A 20,294-nucleotide genomic window follows, 5' to 3' on the forward strand; every position below is an offset into this window, starting at 1 on the left:
GATAGAAAATGATGATCAGGAGACAAGTTTTGTCCAAGTGAAGTTTGAGATGCTGAAAATAATGACAACAGCAAGCAACATTTATTGAGAAGTTACTAAGTAAATGGCACACTTCTAAGTATTTTACATATGTTGTCTCATTGAACCTCATTTCATTACCTTAACAAGTCCTTGAGATAGATATACCTTAACAAGTCCTTGAGATGGATGATATTATTATTATTGCTTTATAGATGAGGAAACTGAGTCACAGAAAAGTTAACTATGTTGGCCCCTATCACACATTAATGAGAAGAACAGAGGTTCAAACATAGCCACTCCTAACCACTATACTATGTCTGCATACAGACATCAAGTAGGCAGACGGATATATGTGCCTAGAGTAACAAATTTCAGAAGACACATTTGGATATCATCAGCATATATATTTTTAAAGTTGGATAAGATTACCAAAGGAATGTAAATAGCCAGTTAAAATCTCTTGCCAATGGAGGTAAGAGATGATAGAACAGAAGAAAATGAGTTTAAATACCCCAAAATAAAATAAGGAGAGCAAGAAACTTACACTCCTGGAAGAAGGTCCCAGACGGATACATAGAGTCTAGGCATTTGACTATAGCCACACACAGATGGAAGGACCGGTGAGTAAATCACTTCATGTCAGTGCAGCTTCACAGAACAGCCCTAACTCAGAATTCGTTGAGGGTCATGCCTAGTTTGATGTCATCAACGCTCATGTCCACAAGGCAGCCTGGACTCATCCTGCTAACTTTGGAACTTTCCTTTCCTAATAATTCCTGGTTCTCCCGAAAACAGGGGGAAGTGGGAAACAAGTCAGAAGTCTTGGTGCTTAGTCTGTCCCTAGGTACCCTTTGAGCAGAAGTATATATTATAAAAGTTAGTAAAACTGAGGAAGAATTTTCAAATCAAAAGGCCAGCAGCAGCAAAGACTGAGGGCAGACACACACCAGGCTCTAAGTTAAGCACGACACATAGCTAATTTAACTCTCAATTACTCAGTAAAGCAGATGCAAATATAAACCAAACTTCCCTGCCACGTAATCAGAGGGAGAAAGAAGTTCGTCAGAAGTCAAACACAATAAGCACTGCTACAGGAACTAAAACATCACTCTGCCCTATTCCAAAGATCATTCTGTCCTACTAATAACTACACTTCTTATAAAACCTAAAATTCTATATTTCTTTTCCATGTTAATAGTCATCAACATTTCCCAATGTAATGGTCCTGGCTCTCTGTCTTCATATCTCTACATCCCTAAGTACATTTCATAAACTAATCCCATCACCGCTGAAACTGTCTTCTGTTGCTTTCTATAACAATGCAGCTTGTGACTCACTACTTACATCTTGTGCTATCCCTTCTCAGTCCCCACTGTTGGTTCTGTATTGAAAATTCTTAGAGTTTCATCTTGTGTACTCATATTTTCTGATCACCATACATCAGTTTATCTCAACCATAACTGTGGTTTAAACTCTAAAATGATGAAACCCAAATCTGTATTTCCAGCTCAGATATTTCTTGTTATGTCTGAAGATGCATTTACACACTTTAAAGGTATCTCAAACTTGAAAGAAAAATGTGTAACGCTAGTATTGCTTATATGCTTTAAAGCAGTCACCAGTGAAACCATGTGGACTTGGAATTCCCTTTGTAGAAACTTTTAAATTACTGATTCAAATTACTTAATAAACATAGGATTTTTAAGTTTTCCCATATTTTCTGGTGTCAGTTTTGGTGATATTTTTTCATGGAATTTTCAATTTTACACTGTCAATTTATCAGCAAAACATGTTCATATCTTATAAATATCTAGAGAGTGTGTAGTTAAATCCCCTTTTTTGTTTCTGCTACCAGCTATCTGTGACTCTTTCTCCTTTCATTAGTTATTTTCTGTTATCTTTTACTTATATAGTTTACCCTTGAACAATATTGGGGTTAGGAATGCTGACCAAAACCACAGCTGAAAATCCCCATATAACTTTACAGTCAGATCTTCAGAGCATCTACAGTGCTGCATTCGTGGATTCAGTCGATCATGGCTCACACAGTACTGCAGCATCTATTCACTGAAAGATGTCTGTGCATAAGATGTTATTCAGTCGTTCAATAGTTTCCGACTCTTTGCATCCCATGAACTGTAGCACGCCAGGCTTCCCTGTCCCTCACTATCTCCTGGAGTTTGCTCAAATTCATGTCCATTGAGTTGATGATGCCATACAACTATCTCATCCTCTGTCACCCTCTTCTCCCCCTGCCCTCAGTCTTTCCCAGTGTCAGGGTCTTTTCCAATGAGTTGGCTCTTTGTGTCAGTGGTCAAAGTATTGGAGCTTCAATTCAGCATCAGTCCTTGTAATGAATATTCAGTGTTAACTTCCTTTGGGACTGACCGGTTTGATATCCTTGCTGTCCAAGGGACTCTCAAGAGTATTCTCCAGGACCACAGTTCAAAAGCATCAATTCTTCAGTCCTCAGCTTTCCTTATGGTCCAAATCTCACATCCATACGAAACTACTGGAAAAACCATAGCTTGATTAGATGAGCCTTTGCTATGCTAAGTGACTGTGTAGGTTTGTCATAGTTTTTGTTCCAAGGAACAAGAATTTTTTAATTTCATGGCTGCAGTCACTATCTGCGGTGATTTTGGAGTCCAAGGATATAGTCTGTCACTGTTTCCATTTTTTCCCCAGGTATCTGCCATGAAGTGATGGGACCAGAAGCCATGTCTGCAGTTTTTTGAATGTTTAGTTTTAAGCCAACTTTTTCACTCTCCTTTTTCACCTTCATCAAGAGGCTCCTAAGTTCGTCTTCGCTTCATGCCACTAGGGTGGTATCATCCGCATATACGAAGTTGTTGGTATTTCTCCCAGCAGTCTTGATTTCAGCTTATGATTCATCCAGTCTGGCATGTCCCATAATGTACTCTGCATAGAAGTTAAATAAGCAGGATGACAATATACAGCCTCGATGTACAAATTTTCCAGTTTGTTGTGATCCACATAGTCAAAGGCTTTAGTGTGGTCAATGAAGCAGATGTTTTTCTGGAATTCTCTTGCTTTTTATATGATCCAACAGATGTTGGCAATTTGATCTCTGGTTCCTCTGCCTTTTCTAAATCCAGCTTGTACATCTGGAAGTTCTCAATTCAAGTACTACTGATTTAAGTACTATCTTGACTGAAGTACTAGCTTGAAGGATTTTGAGCATTACCTTGCTAGCATGTGACATGAGTACAACTGTGTGGTAGTTTGAGCATACCCTGGCATTGCCCTTCTTTGGGACTGGAATGAAAACTGACCTTTTCCAGTCCTGTGGCCACTGCAGAGTATTCCAAATTTGCTGGCATTTTAAGTGCAGCACTTTAACAGCATCATCTTTTAGGATTTGAAAAAGCTCAGCTGAAATTCCCTCACCTCTGCTAGCTTTGTTCGTAGTGATGCTTTTTAAGGCCCGCTTGACTTCACACACCAGGATGTCTGGCTGTAGGTGAGCAACCACACCATTGGAGTTGTCCGGGTCACTAAGACCTTTCCTGTACAGCTCTTCTGTGCATTCTTGCCACCTCTTCTTAATGTCTTCTGCTTCTGGTAGGTTCATACCTTTTCTGTCCTTTATTGTGCCCATCTTTGCATGAAATGTTCCCTTGATATCTCTAATTTTCTTGAAGAGATCTCTAGTCTTTCCCATTCTGTTGTTTTCCTCTATTTCTTTGCATTGTTCACTTAAGGCTTTTTTTAATCTCTCCTTCCTATTCTTTGGAACTCTGCATTGAGATGGATAGATCTTTCCCTTTCTCATTTGCTTTTCGCTTCTCTTCTCTTCTCAGCTATTTATAAGGCATCCTCAACCATTTTGCCTTTTACATTTTTTCTCCTTGGGGATGGTGGTCTTGATAACGGCCTCCTGTACCATGTCACGAATCCCTGTCCATAGTTCTTCAGGCACTCTATCATATCTAATCCCTTGAATCTATTTGTCACTTCCACTGTAGAATCGTAAGGGATTTGATTTAGGTCATACATGAATGTCATACATGAATGATTTAGTGGTTTTCCCTACTTTCTTCAACTTAAAGTCTGAATTTTGCAATCAGGAGTTCATGATCTGAGCCAGAGTCATCTTCTGGTCTTTTTTTTTGCTGATCGTATGGAGCTTCTCCATCTTTGGCTGCAAAGAATATAACCAATCTCATTTTGGTGCTGACCATCTGGTGATGTCCAAGTGTAGAGCTGTCTCTTGTGTTGTTGGAAGAGAGTGTTTGCTGTGACCGGTACGTTCTCTTGGCAAAACTGTTAGCTTTGCCCTGCTTCATTTTGTACTCCAAAGCCAAATTTGCCTGTTAATCCAGCTATCTCTTGACTTCCTATTTTTGCATTCCAGTCCCCTATGATGAAAAGAACATCTTTTTTTTGGTGTTCATTCTATCAGGCCTTATAGGTCTTCATCAGACCATTCAACTTCAACTTTTTTGGCATTAGTGGTTGGGAAACAGACTTGTATTACTGTGATGCTGAATGGTTTGCCTTAGAAATGAACAGAGATCATTCTGTCATTTATGAGATTGCATCCAAGTACTGCATTTTGGACTCTTCTGTTGGCTATGAGGATTACTCCATTTCTTGTACGGGTTATAGGTTTCTTGCCCATATAAGCAGATATAATGGTCATCTGAATTAAATTCACCCATTCAAGTCCATTTTAGTTCACTGATTCCTAAAACATGGATGTTCACTCTTGCCATCTCCTGCTTGACCACATCCAACTTACCTTGATTCATCGACCTAACATTCCAATATATGCACTATTGTTCTTTATAGCATCAGACTTTACTTTCACCACCGGACACATCTCCAACTGTGTACAAGTGGATCCCGCAACTGAAAACTATGCTGTTCAAGGATCATCTGTATTATTTTCAGTTATTTTTTAAAGGAACTAACTTTTAGCTTTGCTCATTTCTTTTACTAAATGTCTGCTTTTTATTGCATTGATTTCTAGTTTTTGCTTTATTATTTTCTTCTAGTTTAATTTGCTGAATTTCCCTAGTGTTTTGCCAACCAGTCTTCCTTTCTAACATACACTTTTAAAGGTATAAATCACTGCTTTAAATGCATCCTACAAATTTTGATACACTGTATCTTCATTAATGTTCAGTTTAAAATATTATCACTTGTGATTTCTTTTCTAACTCAGGTATTACACAGAAGAAGTTCACTTAATTTCTAAACACCATAGGGTATCTAGTTATCTTTATGATGTGCCAATTAGGTCAGTTATTTAGCAGTACTGTTCAATTTTTCTGTTTTTATTGATTTCATGTTTGCATATTTTGTTGTTACTGAAAGATATGTATGAAAATCTACAACTTTAATGATAAATTTGTCTAGCTACCCTTTTAGCCTGAAGTGAAGTCACTAGGTACATATAACTTTTGATTATGTCTTCTTGAAACAAGCCCCTTTTATTGTTATGAAGTGTGCTTCTTTGTCTCTAATAATGATTCTTGTCTTAAAGCCTACTTGGTCCAATAATAATGTAATTACAGAAGCTTTCTTCTTGTTAGGGTCTGCCTAATGTGCCTTTTTCCCATCCTTTTACTTTCAACCTATCTGATAATAAGAATGAATGAAAAAAAAAAAAAGAATGAATGAATCACAGACATAAATGCATATATTGTATGATTCTATTTATCTGAAATTTAATAAGTAAAAAAAAAAAAAAACTAAGGGTAAAAAATTACAGTCGTGTTTACCTCTGGGTGGGGAGAGTGAGCCTGGAGGGGCATGAGGGAAATCTGGACACTTGAGATGTCTGCACTTTATGTACCTTGCTATATGATTTTATAGGTCAAGACTTTTTTTGTTTTAGACTTTATTTTTATATATTTAGATGTAACTGACACACAACATGGTTTAAGGTGTATAAAATATTAATACTGAGTTGATACATTTATAAACTGTAATATGATTACCATTTTAAAGTTAACAAACACCTCCATTATGTCATACAATCATCATTTTTTTGTGGTAAGGACATTTAAGATCTGGTCTATCTTAGAAACTTTGAAGACAGTGGTATAATCACAATGCTAACTATAAACACAATGTTTACTATAATTATAATGCTGTACATCAGAACTCCAGAAATTAACTGCAGGTTTTTATCCTTAGGCAGCCTCTCAACTCCCCCACCAACTAATAACCACCATTCTACTCTGTTATTCTAAATGTGTGTACTAAAATCTGTTCCTTCTTGTCTTTTCCATCTCAGAAAATAGCACCTCAAATTCACCCATCAGCTATAGCCAGAAGTCAATTAACGATAATCCATCAACAAGGTTTACTCATTGCATCTCCAAAACTATCTCATAATCATCTAGATCTCCTCCATCTCTACTGCCACCTCAGGGGTCCAGTTTACCTTAATGTTTCATTGATCTCCCAGCTCCCAATCTCTCTCTCTCTGCTATTCTTTCTCCTCTGAGAAATCAATTTTTAAAAACACATAACATATCCTCTGCTTAAAATTTTTTCATGGCTCCTCATCAGAATGTCAATAAAAACCAAACTCCTTTAACTTGATCAAGAAGCCCCGAAGAACTAAGTTACTGTCCATTTTCTAAACTGATTTCATGCCACTATCTTCCTTGATCACTATAATCTAGTAATGCTGACCTGTTTTCAATTGTTTTAGCATATTAAATTCTGTCCTATCATCATCTCTTCTGTGCTATTTATCATCCCAACCCCTCACCAAGGTAACATTTACTTCTGATCATCTCTCAAAATTTGAGTTTTGAAGGTGTTCATTACCTACAAATTAAAAATCGACTATTTAATTACTTTCTCTCATAGAACCTGTATGTTTATTTATACACCAAGATCATATAAGCTAATTAATCACTAGATCATTCTAAACACAAATGTCAGACTCTGTGCTTTGTGTTTAGAATGATCTAGTAATAAATTAGCAGCAGAGAGTCTGACATGTGCTTCATGTTTTAATAGCTACTTCTTGAATAAATGAATCAGTGATGAGTGAATGAGTGGCCTTAATTCTGACTCTCACCTCAAGATCCAGGAAAAACATATTGCTCCACAATATTCCACAGCATCACTACCTCACCTAGAAATTGCCTTCAGTGTCAGACTTAAACATCAAGTGGCTGAAGGGTAATGAGTTCCTCAATGACAAACAAGGGATGGGCAAAACTATGAAGATTCCTTTCTGCAGGAGTTAAGTCTCAACATATTCATTAGGAGTTCAAGCTCACAAATATCCAAAGGTACATGAGGACATGAGGCCTCACGGATGTAGAGAAGAGAAAAATTCAGCCAACCATACATAGATGAACTAGTGGGTTTAAAACCTACCAATGGTTTTAAAACCAACCTATCTATTCTTGAAGACCTAAGAAGGCTATTACACTTCTGTACTGACCAGTCTGAGGGAGGAGTCTGAGACAGAATGGATACATGTGTATGCAGAGCTGAGCTGCCCCACGCCTGCTGCACACCTGGAACTAACACAGCATTACAAATCAACTAAACCCAACAGAAAACAAAAGCCAAGTTTAAAGAAACAGAAATAAACAAGATAAAAAGGCTATCACATTGAGAATGGATTGACATCAATTTTACCTGCAGGAAAAAACCAATAAAACCGTCAGCTAATGACAGCAGAATACTGCAAAGAACAGTACGAATTTTGGTAGTAACCTTATAAAATTTCTCTCACTGCTACTGAGCTACTACAAAGAAAACAGTATAACAGGGATGGTGATAACAGTTAAGAACGCTCCTCTGTCCTAAAGGCTTATTCAATGAGAAATTTACTGACCTTTACCCCATATTTTACTTTCCCGGCATAATGCTTTATGATGAAAGCAGGCTCCATCACAGCTGGAAATTCAATGTAAGAATTCTCTTCGTGTTGGTGCTTAAACTTGTCCAGCAGTGTTTGATTTGTAGCCTGTGGAAAGCTAAATTAAAAATAAAAACATAAACACTAAAGAAAGATGCAGCAGTTAATAAAGTATTTTTAAAGTAATTATAATTTCACCTAACAAATTTAGCAAATTACAGAGAGTTTTCACTTAAATTCTCAGAACAAGCTGAGAAGAGCCGGACATCAAGTTGCCAACATTTGCTGGATCACAGAAAGAGCAAGGGAATTCCAGAAAAATACCAATTTCTGCTTCATTGACTACACTAAAGCCTTTGACTGTGTGGATCACAACAAACTGTGGAAAACTCTTAAAGAGATGGGAATACCAGACCATCTTACCTGTCTCTTGAGAGAAACGAAAGAGTTTCTTGTCTGCGAGGCAAGAACCAACAATTAGAACCAGACATGGAACAAAGGACTGGTTCAAAATTGGGAAAGGAGTACAACAAGGCTGTATATTGTCACCCTGTTTATTTAACTTCTATGCACGGTACATCACAAGGTGGAATCAAGACTGCTGGCAGAAACCTCAAATATAAAGATGACACCATCCTAATGGCAGAAAGTGAAGAAGAACTAAAGAGCCTCTTGATGAAAGTGAAAGAGGAGAGTGGAAAAGTCCCTCCTAAAACTCAATATTAAAAAAACTAAGTTCAGGCATCCAGTCCCATCACTTTATGGCAAACAGAAGGTGAAAAAGTGGAAACAGTGACAGATTTTCTCTTCTTGGGCTCAAAAATCACTGCAGATGGTGGCTGCAGCCATGAAATTAGAAGATGCTTGCTTCTTGGAAGAAAACCTATGACAGGCCTAGACAGTATATTAAAAAGCAGAGATATTACTTTGCTGACAAAGGTTCATCTAGTCAAAGAGATCATTTTTCCAGTAGTATGCATGGATGTGAAAGCTGGACCACAAAGAAGGCTGAGCACCGAAGAACTGATGCTTTTGAACTGTGGTGCTGTGTCCCTTGGACAGCAAGGAGATCAAACCAATCAATCCTAAAGGAAATCAACCCTGAATACTCATTGGAAGGACTGATGCTAAAGCTCCAATACTTTGGCCACCTGATGCGAAGAGTTGACTCATTAGAAAAGACACTGGGAAAGACTGAGCGCAGGAGGAGAAGGGGGTGAGGAGGATGAGATGGCTGGATGGCATCACTGATTGAATAAACATGAACTTGGGTAAACTCCAGGAGATAGTGAGGGACAGGGAGGCCTGGTGTGCTACATTCCATGGGGTTGCAAAGAGTCAGACATGACTTAGTGATTGAACAACAACAAAACAATCTGAAAGATGAGAAAATAAAGATTTAGTATTCCTATTTTGTAGATGAGAGCTCAAAAGTTGTGATCTGCCTAACATATACTATGCAAGTATCAGAAGTAAGAAAGTTACTCGGGTCTTTAGATGTTTATCTTAGGCGACAGTGTGCTGCACCATAAGACTCAAAGGATAATAAAAACCAAATCATATGTTGCTTGGGTTCAAGAATTTGCAAAAAGGGAATGATCTCTCAGGTTGGACAGGTCCTTTAAATCCAGTCATTTTTTTGTTGTTACAAAATTAGTAATTTTCTTACCTACATCAGTTACTGAATGTTTTTATATTATGTCTATTATTCTTTCAAATACACATCAATAGATTTACATTCACTGACAAACATTTCATATCTGGGAATCATTCAAATAATATTTATTAAGAAGCAACTACATAATAGTAGTACTTATTTAGTGGATAAGTTGTATCCAACTCTTTGCGACCCCATGGACTAGAGCCAACCAGGTTCCTTTGCCATGGGATTTCCCAGACAAGTATCTGGAGTGGGTTGCCATTTCCTTCTCCAGAGAACCTCTCTGACCCAATGATCGAACCAGCATATACTGCATTGTCAGGCAGATTCTTTACCACTGAGCCACCAGGGAATATAGTATAATAGTAGCAATAATAGTAGTACAGACATATAAAACTTTAGAACAGAAAAAAAAAAATCACCAGTGGTTGGGAATAATGGAAAGATTCAGAGGATACAGGAGGCAGTATGCTGCACCATAAGACTCAAAGGATAATAAAAACCAAATCATATGCTGCTTGGGTTCAAGAACTTGCAAAAAGGGAATGATCTCTCAGGTTGGACAAGCTGTAATTTAATATACAAGCTGTATATTAAAAGTCTGGTAGGAGTTTCAAACAGAGAAAATAATCACTGACAAAAAAAGTAGAGGGCAAGTATCTTTCAGAGAATAGTTTCATTTAATAGTAGTTGAAATAATGAAAAATAATGTGATGTGAGATATAAAGATGCTGAATACAATATCTAATGCATTAAAATGATTCCAAAACTACAAGAAAAATGGTTAATTACACAGTACATATTGGAACCAGGAAGGAGAATGGTCTTTGATGCCAGATAGTCATTGCCTACATTACTTACTCTACCTGTGACCTTGGGCAAGCTAGGTACAACCTTCTTTAGGAACTGATCTGTTAATCCATAAATGAGTAACATGAATGATAGTGCTGGGAGAACTAAATAACACTAGTAAAAATACCTAACATTAGTTGACATCCTATAGGGATGATATAAATGTAATCTACTTTTTTATGTTAGCAACACTGCCATTTTCCTAGTCAACTGAGGCCTGCTTTTGCATCAAACACTATCCCTTCCTCTAGGCTTTTCTCTCCTTCCCAGAACTCTAAAGTCATTCCAGAACAGGTTACAACTCTTGAACAACTTTAGAGAGTACAGCAACAACCTTTATAGTAACCTTAGTGATTCTAATTTTACCATGTTTCATGTCACCAAACAGAACTACCAAAATAAATTTTCCTACAATGTGCTTTTAATGGTGTGCCTCCCCTACTTCAGATAATTGAAATATAAGCTTCTAAGCCCAGACCAATCCAACTTTTGCAAACACACCTCTCACTACTCCACAGCAGGATGCTTCTTTTCAGGAAGGATGTTCATCTCATTGTTTCTGGGTAAAGGTCTATTTTTCTTCTAATCCTTTGGATCATTAAAAAGCTTGTGATTTGTTTCTTTTTTTTTTGGATAAACAATGGAAACAATTAAATGTTTCCATTTAAATTTCCTTTATTAAAACCAATGCTAATTTTCATGTTTATGGAATACATATTGTTTATTTACATCTTTTGCCCATTTTTATTGATACATTACTTTTTTTTTTATTGGAAGATAATTAATGAGAACAAATATAAGGGCAGTTTCTATTCCAAATAAGGAAAGATAGAAAAAAATGCTTTCCACCAGTCCTGCATTCAATAAACAATTGTGGATACCTACTATATAATCAAGCAAAAGAGCCTGGAACAGAGGCCAAGCAGACAGTATTGTGAATTTCAAAACTCTTCATCAATGTTCCCTAAAGACTACCTGCAAGGGTAGCCTTAGATTATTGTTTCTTTGCACTAATCTAAGGCTACCCTAAGAAGTTTTCAAAAATACCAATGCCTGGACCCCATCTCCTGTGATTCTACTGAACTGATGCTAGGCCAGTGACAAAGTACTATTTATAAGTTCCCCAGGTTAATTCTTACAACCAAGCAAGATTGATAAAATGTTGGCCTAAATGAATGCTCTGATTTTAACTTCAGTTTTTAAATAAAACGCAGAGTCTGACTCAAGAAGTCTGGGATGGACGTATGAGACTGTACTTGTAACAACCTTTAAGATGCTGCCAGTGCTGCTGTCAGCAGATCACATTGAGTACTATGGAAAAGACTAGTAACAGTCTTCACTTTGCTTACAACATTCCTCCTTTCTAAACTCCACACTGCATCCTTTAGAATCTAATTTATAAAATTTGAACAGCCAGCAGACAACAAAGACAAGATTAAACAAGAATTCTAACTTCCAACATGTGCTCCTAAAGCACTACAAACACACTGAATGAAGCAGGAATATCAGTAATGATATTTCACGTAATATATCCTCTACAGAACAAAATATCACTCAAAGTGATTTCAAAAACAGCTCTTTCCAAGTGATACTAATTTATTGTCAAGTCCTCTTTACTGGTACATGAAAGAGGGAAAATATTTCATGTCTTTGCATCTTCTGGGACATTAAAACAGAGAGACAAACCTGGTCCATTTATAAGGAAAGGTAACAGGATTGACTTAAAGCAAGGGAAATAATACTATGGTTTACTAAAAATTTTACGGAGAGTTGATATAGAAGCACAATTGAAGTGGCAATTAAGAGGTTATTCAGTCCAATCTCCTACCTGCAAAAGTACCTTGATAGATGATGCAAAATAATTACTATAATGGAAAATTCTATTACTTTATGAAGCAGCTGCTAATCAGTTCTAATGAATAAAAAGCTCTTTCTTATACTGAGCCAAAGTCTGTCTTCCTGTAATTTCTCGACCTGTGGCTTAACCCCACAAGCTTTTGGGTAACAGCAAAGAGGTGATATTCTCTTCATGGGCAATATTTACATTTCTGTGAGGTAGCAACTGACCAGGTAAAGATGGTCTTTGTATAACATAATAAGATGTGCACTCAATGAAACTTTGCTTAAAGAATAACAGACAAGACCCCTTTGCTCTATTCATGTTTTAATTATATATCCATAGCTTATTTCCTGCTCACAACCACTGTAAGATAGACAGTAGACAGCATTATAATTTATCATCATTATTTCCTTTTTGCATGCAGGAAAACTGAGGACCGAGGACATTAAGAAATTTGCTCAGGGTAGTTAATAGAGCTGGAAGACAACCCTGAACTTCTGACATCACAGTCTAAGCATTATGGTGAAGCAAATAAGGACAATACTTCAAAGCACGAGCTCATTACTCTGCTCTCCGTAGCTCATTTGTGTTTTTGTTTGGTTTACTCTTGTATTTTGATTTTGCTTGTATACTAGTTTTTTATACAACAGAGAAGATGGGGCAGGGGGAAGATGAAATTGGTAAAAGGGATCCACTGTATGGTGACAGATAAAAAATAAACTTTTGGTAGTGAGCGCATACTGTAGGGTACACAGAAGTAGAAATATAATGTACACGTGAATCTTATATAATGTTATAAACCAATGTCACCACAATAAAAAAGGAAAACAAAACTTCAAGTAAAAGACAAAAATAAAGCTTCTTATTCAGAAATACCTGGAGGGTTTCATTTACTATACATATGATCTTTTTCTCAAATTGCTTAAATTTTCTTGCTCATAAGATAGCTCAAACAAAATACTGCTTATCATCTCAGTATCTACCACAATGGTTCTCCATACTAAATATCAAAATCACCTATGACACTTTCTAAAATAAAATACATCAGAAGTAAGGCATGTAAGCAGAGTTAAGAACCACTAACCTCACGATTTTATAAGAGATAATGTATGTTTTGGGAAATATAGAGCAATACAAGAAAGGTTTACAACTTTGCACATAAAATTAAAATGCTTTTTGCTGAATTTTAATTCATTTAGATTAATGAAAATAGACTAATGATGGGAAGGCAGATATAATTGTTGGCAATCTCCAATATATTTTGCAGCTCTGCCATATTACTTTATAATTCTATGCAGTAATTCTGTGAATTTATGGTATATTAATATGGCAACAACATACAACTTACCATCCTATCAGGATATTCTTAGAGTAAAAATAGTTGCCTTTAATAACTAAAATAAATAATAGGTATAAACTTTAAATTGTCCTACACAAATCTGGTATACAGTCATCCTACCTATGAAAGTTACTATTTAATATTTTATATCTGAGTTTAATGGGTATAGTATTAAACGAAGAATCAAGTGACGTAATTCAATTCCTAAATATTTTACTAAAGAGTCATAGAAAACCAACACACTCTCCACCACTTTGGTTTCTCCAAATTCTAGATTTGCCATCTCTTAGGATAATAATACTTTCTAGAGCACTGAGAGCATAATGGAGGATGCTCCATGAAGCATTATTTCTGCAGTATGTATATTTAAGTTTGGTATACTGAACAGTGTTACCAAGGGATGGCAAATATCTAACATATGCTGTCACTAAAAACTTGCACAGCCATGGCAGATATCACAAATCTATTATTATATTTTTCACCACTAAACAAGAAAACTGCAAACACACCTCATATTTAAAACATAATTCAATAAGAGAGAAACACAAAACAAAAAAATATATACCAACAATTGAACATCAAAGTAAGTCAAGGAAAAAATGAATTCAATAGCCAAGTCCATCCAATTTTCTTAGAAACACACAAAAAAATGCATACCAGGGAAACTTTAGCTCTTAATAACATTAAGAAGAAAGTTTAGGGCTTAAGAAGACATGAAAAACTCAAATGGGCAATAACAAAACTGAAAAGACTCATACTCACTTGCTTTCTTCATCCAAAAGATGGAGCAGGCCTGTTGGTTTCTTGCTAATAAGATTTATGCAACAGGTATTATCAATATAGTCTATATTGTGCCAGCTGATACCTTCAGTTCTATATTCCTCCTAGGAAATAACAAATTAACAATTTATTCATCTTACAGAAAATAAAAGGTATGTGAGAATAAGGATTAATAAGTTTTTACCAGGATTAAAAGAATAGACTAAACTTTTAAAAATCATTAATCTACACAATGAAAGAAATGTATATTTTAGTTGCATAAAATCATGATACAGTATATGTCTATTTTCTTTTAATGGTACATGCAACCAAATTTTCTGATTAGAATCCTATTTGTGATTCCACTCAGATGGAAAATTAAGTCTGATTTGTTTTAGCTACACTATCTGATGACTACACTAAGGAAATATATAAAAAGAAAAAGACTAATTTCTCCCACACAACTTGAAGCCATCAAAAAGAATTACTGAATCATCAACAGTGAATTTAATGAAACAATGTCTGAGAAAAGTAGAAAACTATCACTTCCAGTGATCGCTGATAAAAATCATATAGAATTCATACATACTGAACTTTGGCAAAAAAAAAAAAACAGAATAACTTTCAAAAGGCGGGGGCAGAGTAGTTTCCCCAATTCCAAGACTAAATAACTCAAAGCTCACACACTGAGTAACCATTCAAAACTCTCTTATGAAGCCCCCACTGTTCCTTCCTCAGCCTCTACAATGGGAAATAAATACTTTTATTCATCTCTGTGACGTTTTTACTTTTATTTTTTAAACTGGCAGAAAGATGATTCTGAAAATAAAGAAGGTTCTACACTGCAATAATATTTAGGCACCAAATTAATATCCTGTTCATCTGATGGTTTTAGTATTCACTGATTATACTTGCATACCTCTCAGCAAATACAGTGGTTTCGTGAAACAGTGATTTTAATAACTTAATCACTCTTTCCACATTATCATTATCCTGTAAAGGAAAAGTGGGCCCTAGTATAAACTAGTTACTCTAATTGTAAAAAGTAAATGCTAACTTAATTCTTCCCCCTCAATAGTTTCACAAGCAAGTAATGCTATATAAAGGTCACCCCCAAGCAACGGTAAACATTTTTCCCTATTCCTTTTCACAGCATGGATAAAAAGCATACTAGATAGTGTAAGCATATGGATTTTTACATTCTTTACTAGTGTTTCAAAATCCCTTCTCATTCCATTTTCCAATGGTGATTCAGATCCTCCTGCTCAAAGTTAACTATTATCCTAACTTCTAATACCACTGACAAAATTCACCTCTTTATAAAAATTATATATATATATATATAGAGAGAGAGAGAGAGAACCATGCAATACATATTCTTTCATCTGGCTTTTCTTCTGTTACTCAACATTATGTTTCAGAGAAACATCTATGTTGTCAAATGCATCTAAAGTACATGCATTTTAATTGCTATAAGACACAGGTTATGGAGTATTACATTTACTCATTTATGCATTGTCTAGGCTGCTTTCTCAAAGTAATTGCACAGCTGAGACCACACGGCCTCCAAAACCCAGAAGACTGATTTACTTACACTTTTTTATAGAAAAGACATGCCAAAATCTGCTATGGAGTGTTAACTCTCAAACTTTAAAATACAAGAGAATCACATGAAGAGTTTGGTAAAAAAAAAGAAGCGACAAACTCAGATAAGCGAGTTTAGGGTAGTGCACTTGGAAGGAGTGCCTAGGTGATACTGATTGTACCAGTAGGGGTAAGAGAAGAATAACTAACTTCAAGAACCAATGATACATTTATATACAATACATTCATCTACTGGACTATTGATGGACGTTACACTCATTTCCGACTTTGACTATTAAAAATAATGGCATCATGCACATTTCCGTACACCTTTTTTAAGCATTTACACAGATTTGGAGAATGAAACCACAGACTTATAAACTACAAACATAAACTCAGAAGATACTGCCAAACAACTTTCTAAAGTGGCTGCACCAATCTATGCACCACCAGTGTATGAGACTTCCCAGTGCACAGTATTTCTCTAATATCTGTATTATCAGTTTTTTCATTTTAGTCATTCTGGTGAGTGCCTAGAAATATTTAAGTATGGGTTTATTTTCCCTAAAGACTAATAAATGAAATATTTTTTCCTATGTTTACTTTCCATTTGGATGTCCTCACATGCCTACATTCACGATAAAAATTCTTAGAAAACATCCTTGCCTTGTTCTCAATCTTAGGGGGAAATAATTTAGTCTGCTTCCATTAAGTACGATATTAACTGTTGGTTTTTTATAAATGGCCTTTATCAGGAACTTCCTTTCTATACCTAGTTTGCTAAAGGTTTTGTTTTGAACAAGACTGAGTATGTAATTTTATCAAATGCATTTTATATTTTTATTGAGAACACCATGAATTTTTTTCTTCTTCTGTCTTGTTAACAGATGAATTAAACTAATTGGTGGTCAGATATAATACACACCAAAAAAACTCCACTTGGTTCTGACATATTATCCTTTTGTATATCTTGCTGGATTTAATTTGCTAATATTTGTTTAAATATTTAAACATATTAGCAAACTGAAAACTTCTAATGTTCTTCAGATTTAGGTTATCTTGGCTCCCCAAAATATATTCAGAATTGTCCCCTTTTATGTATTCCACATAAAAATTTATGTCAAACTGAAAATACTTCTCTCACCATTGGCAGAATTCATCAATGGTGCCATTTTGGCTTACATGTCCTTTACGGAAAGAATTTTAATTACATATTCAATTTCTTTAATAGCTACATAATTTTTTTTTGGTTGCGCTGGGTCTTCATTGCTGCACACAGGCCTTCTCTAGTTGCAGCAAGCGGGGGCTACTCTCTAGGAGCTGTGTGTAGGCTTCTCACTGGGGTGGCTTCTCACTGCAGAGCATGGGCTCCAAGTGCCCAGGCTCACTAGCCGTGGCACACGGGCTTAGCTGCTCCACGACATGTAGGCTCTTCCTGGACCGGGGATGGGAACTATGCCCCCTGCATTGGCACGCGGCTTTTCAACCAAAGGATGGCAAGGGAAGTCCCAACAGTTAAAAGACTTGAACTTTGTTTTATCTGTGTCAACACAGTTTTGAAAAGTTTTTTCTCAGATTATTTGATAAGTCTACTTATGGACATAAAGTTGTTTAGTGTATTCTGAAACTTTTTAATATGTATAGAATATACAATGATGTAGTCTTTTATCATTGGAATTCTGGCTATTTATATCCCTCTCTGTCTTTATGTGTCTCTGTCTCTTTCCCACACATTTCTTGAGACTTTTATAAATGTTATTGGTCATTTCAAAGTATTGCTTACGTTTCAAAGTTCATGATTTTTGTCGATCCCTTCCCATAATATATTTGTTTTCATTTTTATTTTTTCTTTTATTATTTCCTTTTGTTTAGGTTTCTGATCATTTTCAAATGTGTTAAATCATTGCTCTTCAATCCTAAAATATTCTGACAGCTATAAAATTTTCCTCTAATTATATCATTAGTCAAATTTCTTCAGTGACTAAAGTACACCTTTAGATACAAGTTTGGTTTTTTTTCCCTTTATTTTTATTAGTTGGAGGCTAATTAGTTTACAATATGGCAGTGGTTTTTGCCATACATTGACATGAGTCAGCCATGGATTTACTGTATTCCCCATCCCGATCCCCCCTCCTGCCTCCCTCTCCATCCCATCCCTCTGGGTCTTCCCAGTGCACCAGCCCTAGACACAAGTTTTATTTTTTTTTTTTTTTTTTTTAATATTATTTTATTAGTTGGAGGCCAATCACTTTACAACATTTCAGTGGGTTTTGTCATACATTGACATGAATCAGCCATATAGTTACATGTATTCCCCATCCCGATCCCCCCTCCCACCTCCCTCCCCACCCGACTCCTCAGGGTCCTCCCAGTGCACCAGGCCCGAGCACCTGACTCATGTATCCCACCTGGGCTGGTGGTCCGTTTCACCATAGATAATATACATGCTGTTCTTTCAAAACATCCCACCCTCACGTTCTCCCCCAGAGTTCAAAAGTCTGTTCTGTATTTCTGTGTCTCTTTTTCTGTTTTGCATATAGGGTTATCGCCACCATCTATCTAAATTCCGTATATATGTGTTAGTATACTGTAATGTTCTTTATCTTTCTGACTTACTTCACTCTGTATAATGGGCTCCAGTTTCATCCATCTCATTAGAACTGATTCAAATGAATTCTTTTTAACGGCTGAGTAATATTCCATGGTGTATATGTACCACAGCTTCCTTATCCATTCATCTGCTGATGGGCATCTAGGTTGCTTCCATGTCCTGGCTATTATAAACAGTGCTGCGATGAACATTGGGGTGCACGTAGACACAAGTTTTAATATTTAACATATTAGGTTCAATATGTGCTCTCATTTTTTCAATTTCTAAGCTAGTTAGAAATTCATTTCTTAACTTTTAATCATAAAGTATTTTCTAGCTATCTTTTTGTTGATGGTTTCTGATATAACTTCAGTATGGTTTTGAGATCTGTGTGATTTCAATACTGTGAAATTTCCAAGGGACTTTCAGGAGTCTTCTCTGTCATCATAGTTCAAAGGCATAAATTCTTTGGTGTTTTGCCTTCTTTACGGTCCAGCTTTCACAACCGTACATGACCACTGAGAAGACCACAGTGTTGACTATGCAGACCTGTGTCAGCAGAGTAATGTCTCTGCTTTTCAACACGCTGTCTAGGTGTGCCATCACTTTCCTGCCAGGAAGCAATCATCTTCTGATTTCATGGCTGCAGTCACCATCCACAGTGATTTTAGAGCCCAAGAAGAAGAAATCTGTCACTACTTCCACCTTTCCCCTTCCTATCTGGCACACAGTAACGGGGCTGGACGCCATGATTTTAGTTTTTCATTAATATTTACTCTTAAGCGGGCTTCACCCTCAGCAACAGGCTCTTTGGCTCCTCTTCACTGTCTGCCACTAGAGTGGTATCATCTGCGTATCTGAGGTCGTTGATGTTTCTCCTGACTGGCTTGATTCCAGCTTGTAACTCATCCAGCATTTGCATTCTTAGGGCTTCTCAAACGTGCGTATGTTGGACTTTTTTGTTTTTTGTTTTAATTTTGGAAAGTTATCAGCCACTGTGTCTTCAAATATAGCTTCAATCTTATTCTCTCACTTTTACATATGTTTCCAGAATTCCTGTAACACATATGTTAGATCTTTTCACCATGTCCCATATGTCTCTTACAATATTTGTATTTTCTGCCTTTATTCATCAAGCTGGTATTTCTTCTATCTTCCAAATCACTAATTTTCTCTTAAGTTATATCTGTGAAAATTAATATTATGTTCTTAATTTCACCTACTTTTTAGTCCTAGATTTTCCTAAATTTAAGATTTTTTTTAAAGTTTGCTGTTCTTTAATAAAATTATCATTTTAAAAAATTTCTTGAAACCACTGTTAAAGTTCATGTTTGATAAGATCATTATCTGAATCCCCTATGGTAGTCTACTGTCTCACTTCTCTTGGTTTTTTCTCATGTTGGTTTCCTTCCTTGTGTCTTAAACATCTCAGTTAAAAATCTCAATGCTCACACGTGAAAAAGTGCAGAGATAACTTTAGTAATTGGATGATCTCTTTCTCCATCAGAGACTGGATTTGCTCTTAGCAGGTGGCTAAGAACACTAGAAATTCTACGCTGTTTTAACCCAATCAGGAACTGAAATTATTTTAAACTGAGCTTTAGCCCCTATGATGACTGCCTGCTCTATTTCTGCTTTGGTAGTTGGCTTAGTCACTGAGTCATCTCTGACTCTTACGATCCCACAGACTGTAGCCTGACAGGCTCCTCTGTCCATGGGACTTCCCGGGCAAGAATACTAGAGTGGGCTCCCATTTCCTTCTCCAGGGGATCTTCCTGACCCAGGGAT

At 36.2% G+C, this 20,294-nt stretch overlaps 1 protein-coding gene across 6 annotated transcripts in view; it reads right to left on the minus strand.

The window, feature by feature from the left end:
- MYO9A (myosin IXA) overlaps nt 1-20,294 on the minus strand; it is a 244,619-nt gene that overhangs the window by 125,729 nt on the left and 98,596 nt on the right. For all 6 annotated transcript variants that reach the window (XM_065941681.1, XM_065941682.1, XM_065941683.1 and 3 more), the window contains 2 exons: nt 14,336-14,457; nt 7,859-8,000 (listed from right to left, as the gene is read on the minus strand). In XM_065941681.1, the coding sequence (XP_065797753.1) occupies nt 7,859-8,000; nt 14,336-14,457 (264 nt within the window). The remainder of the gene's footprint in view (nt 1-7,858; nt 8,001-14,335; nt 14,458-20,294) is intronic.

The sequence above is a fragment of the Muntiacus reevesi genome, chromosome 7, assembly GCF_963930625.1.
Source record: "Muntiacus reevesi chromosome 7, mMunRee1.1, whole genome shotgun sequence".
Lineage (NCBI taxonomy): Eukaryota > Metazoa > Chordata > Mammalia > Artiodactyla > Cervidae > Muntiacus > Muntiacus reevesi.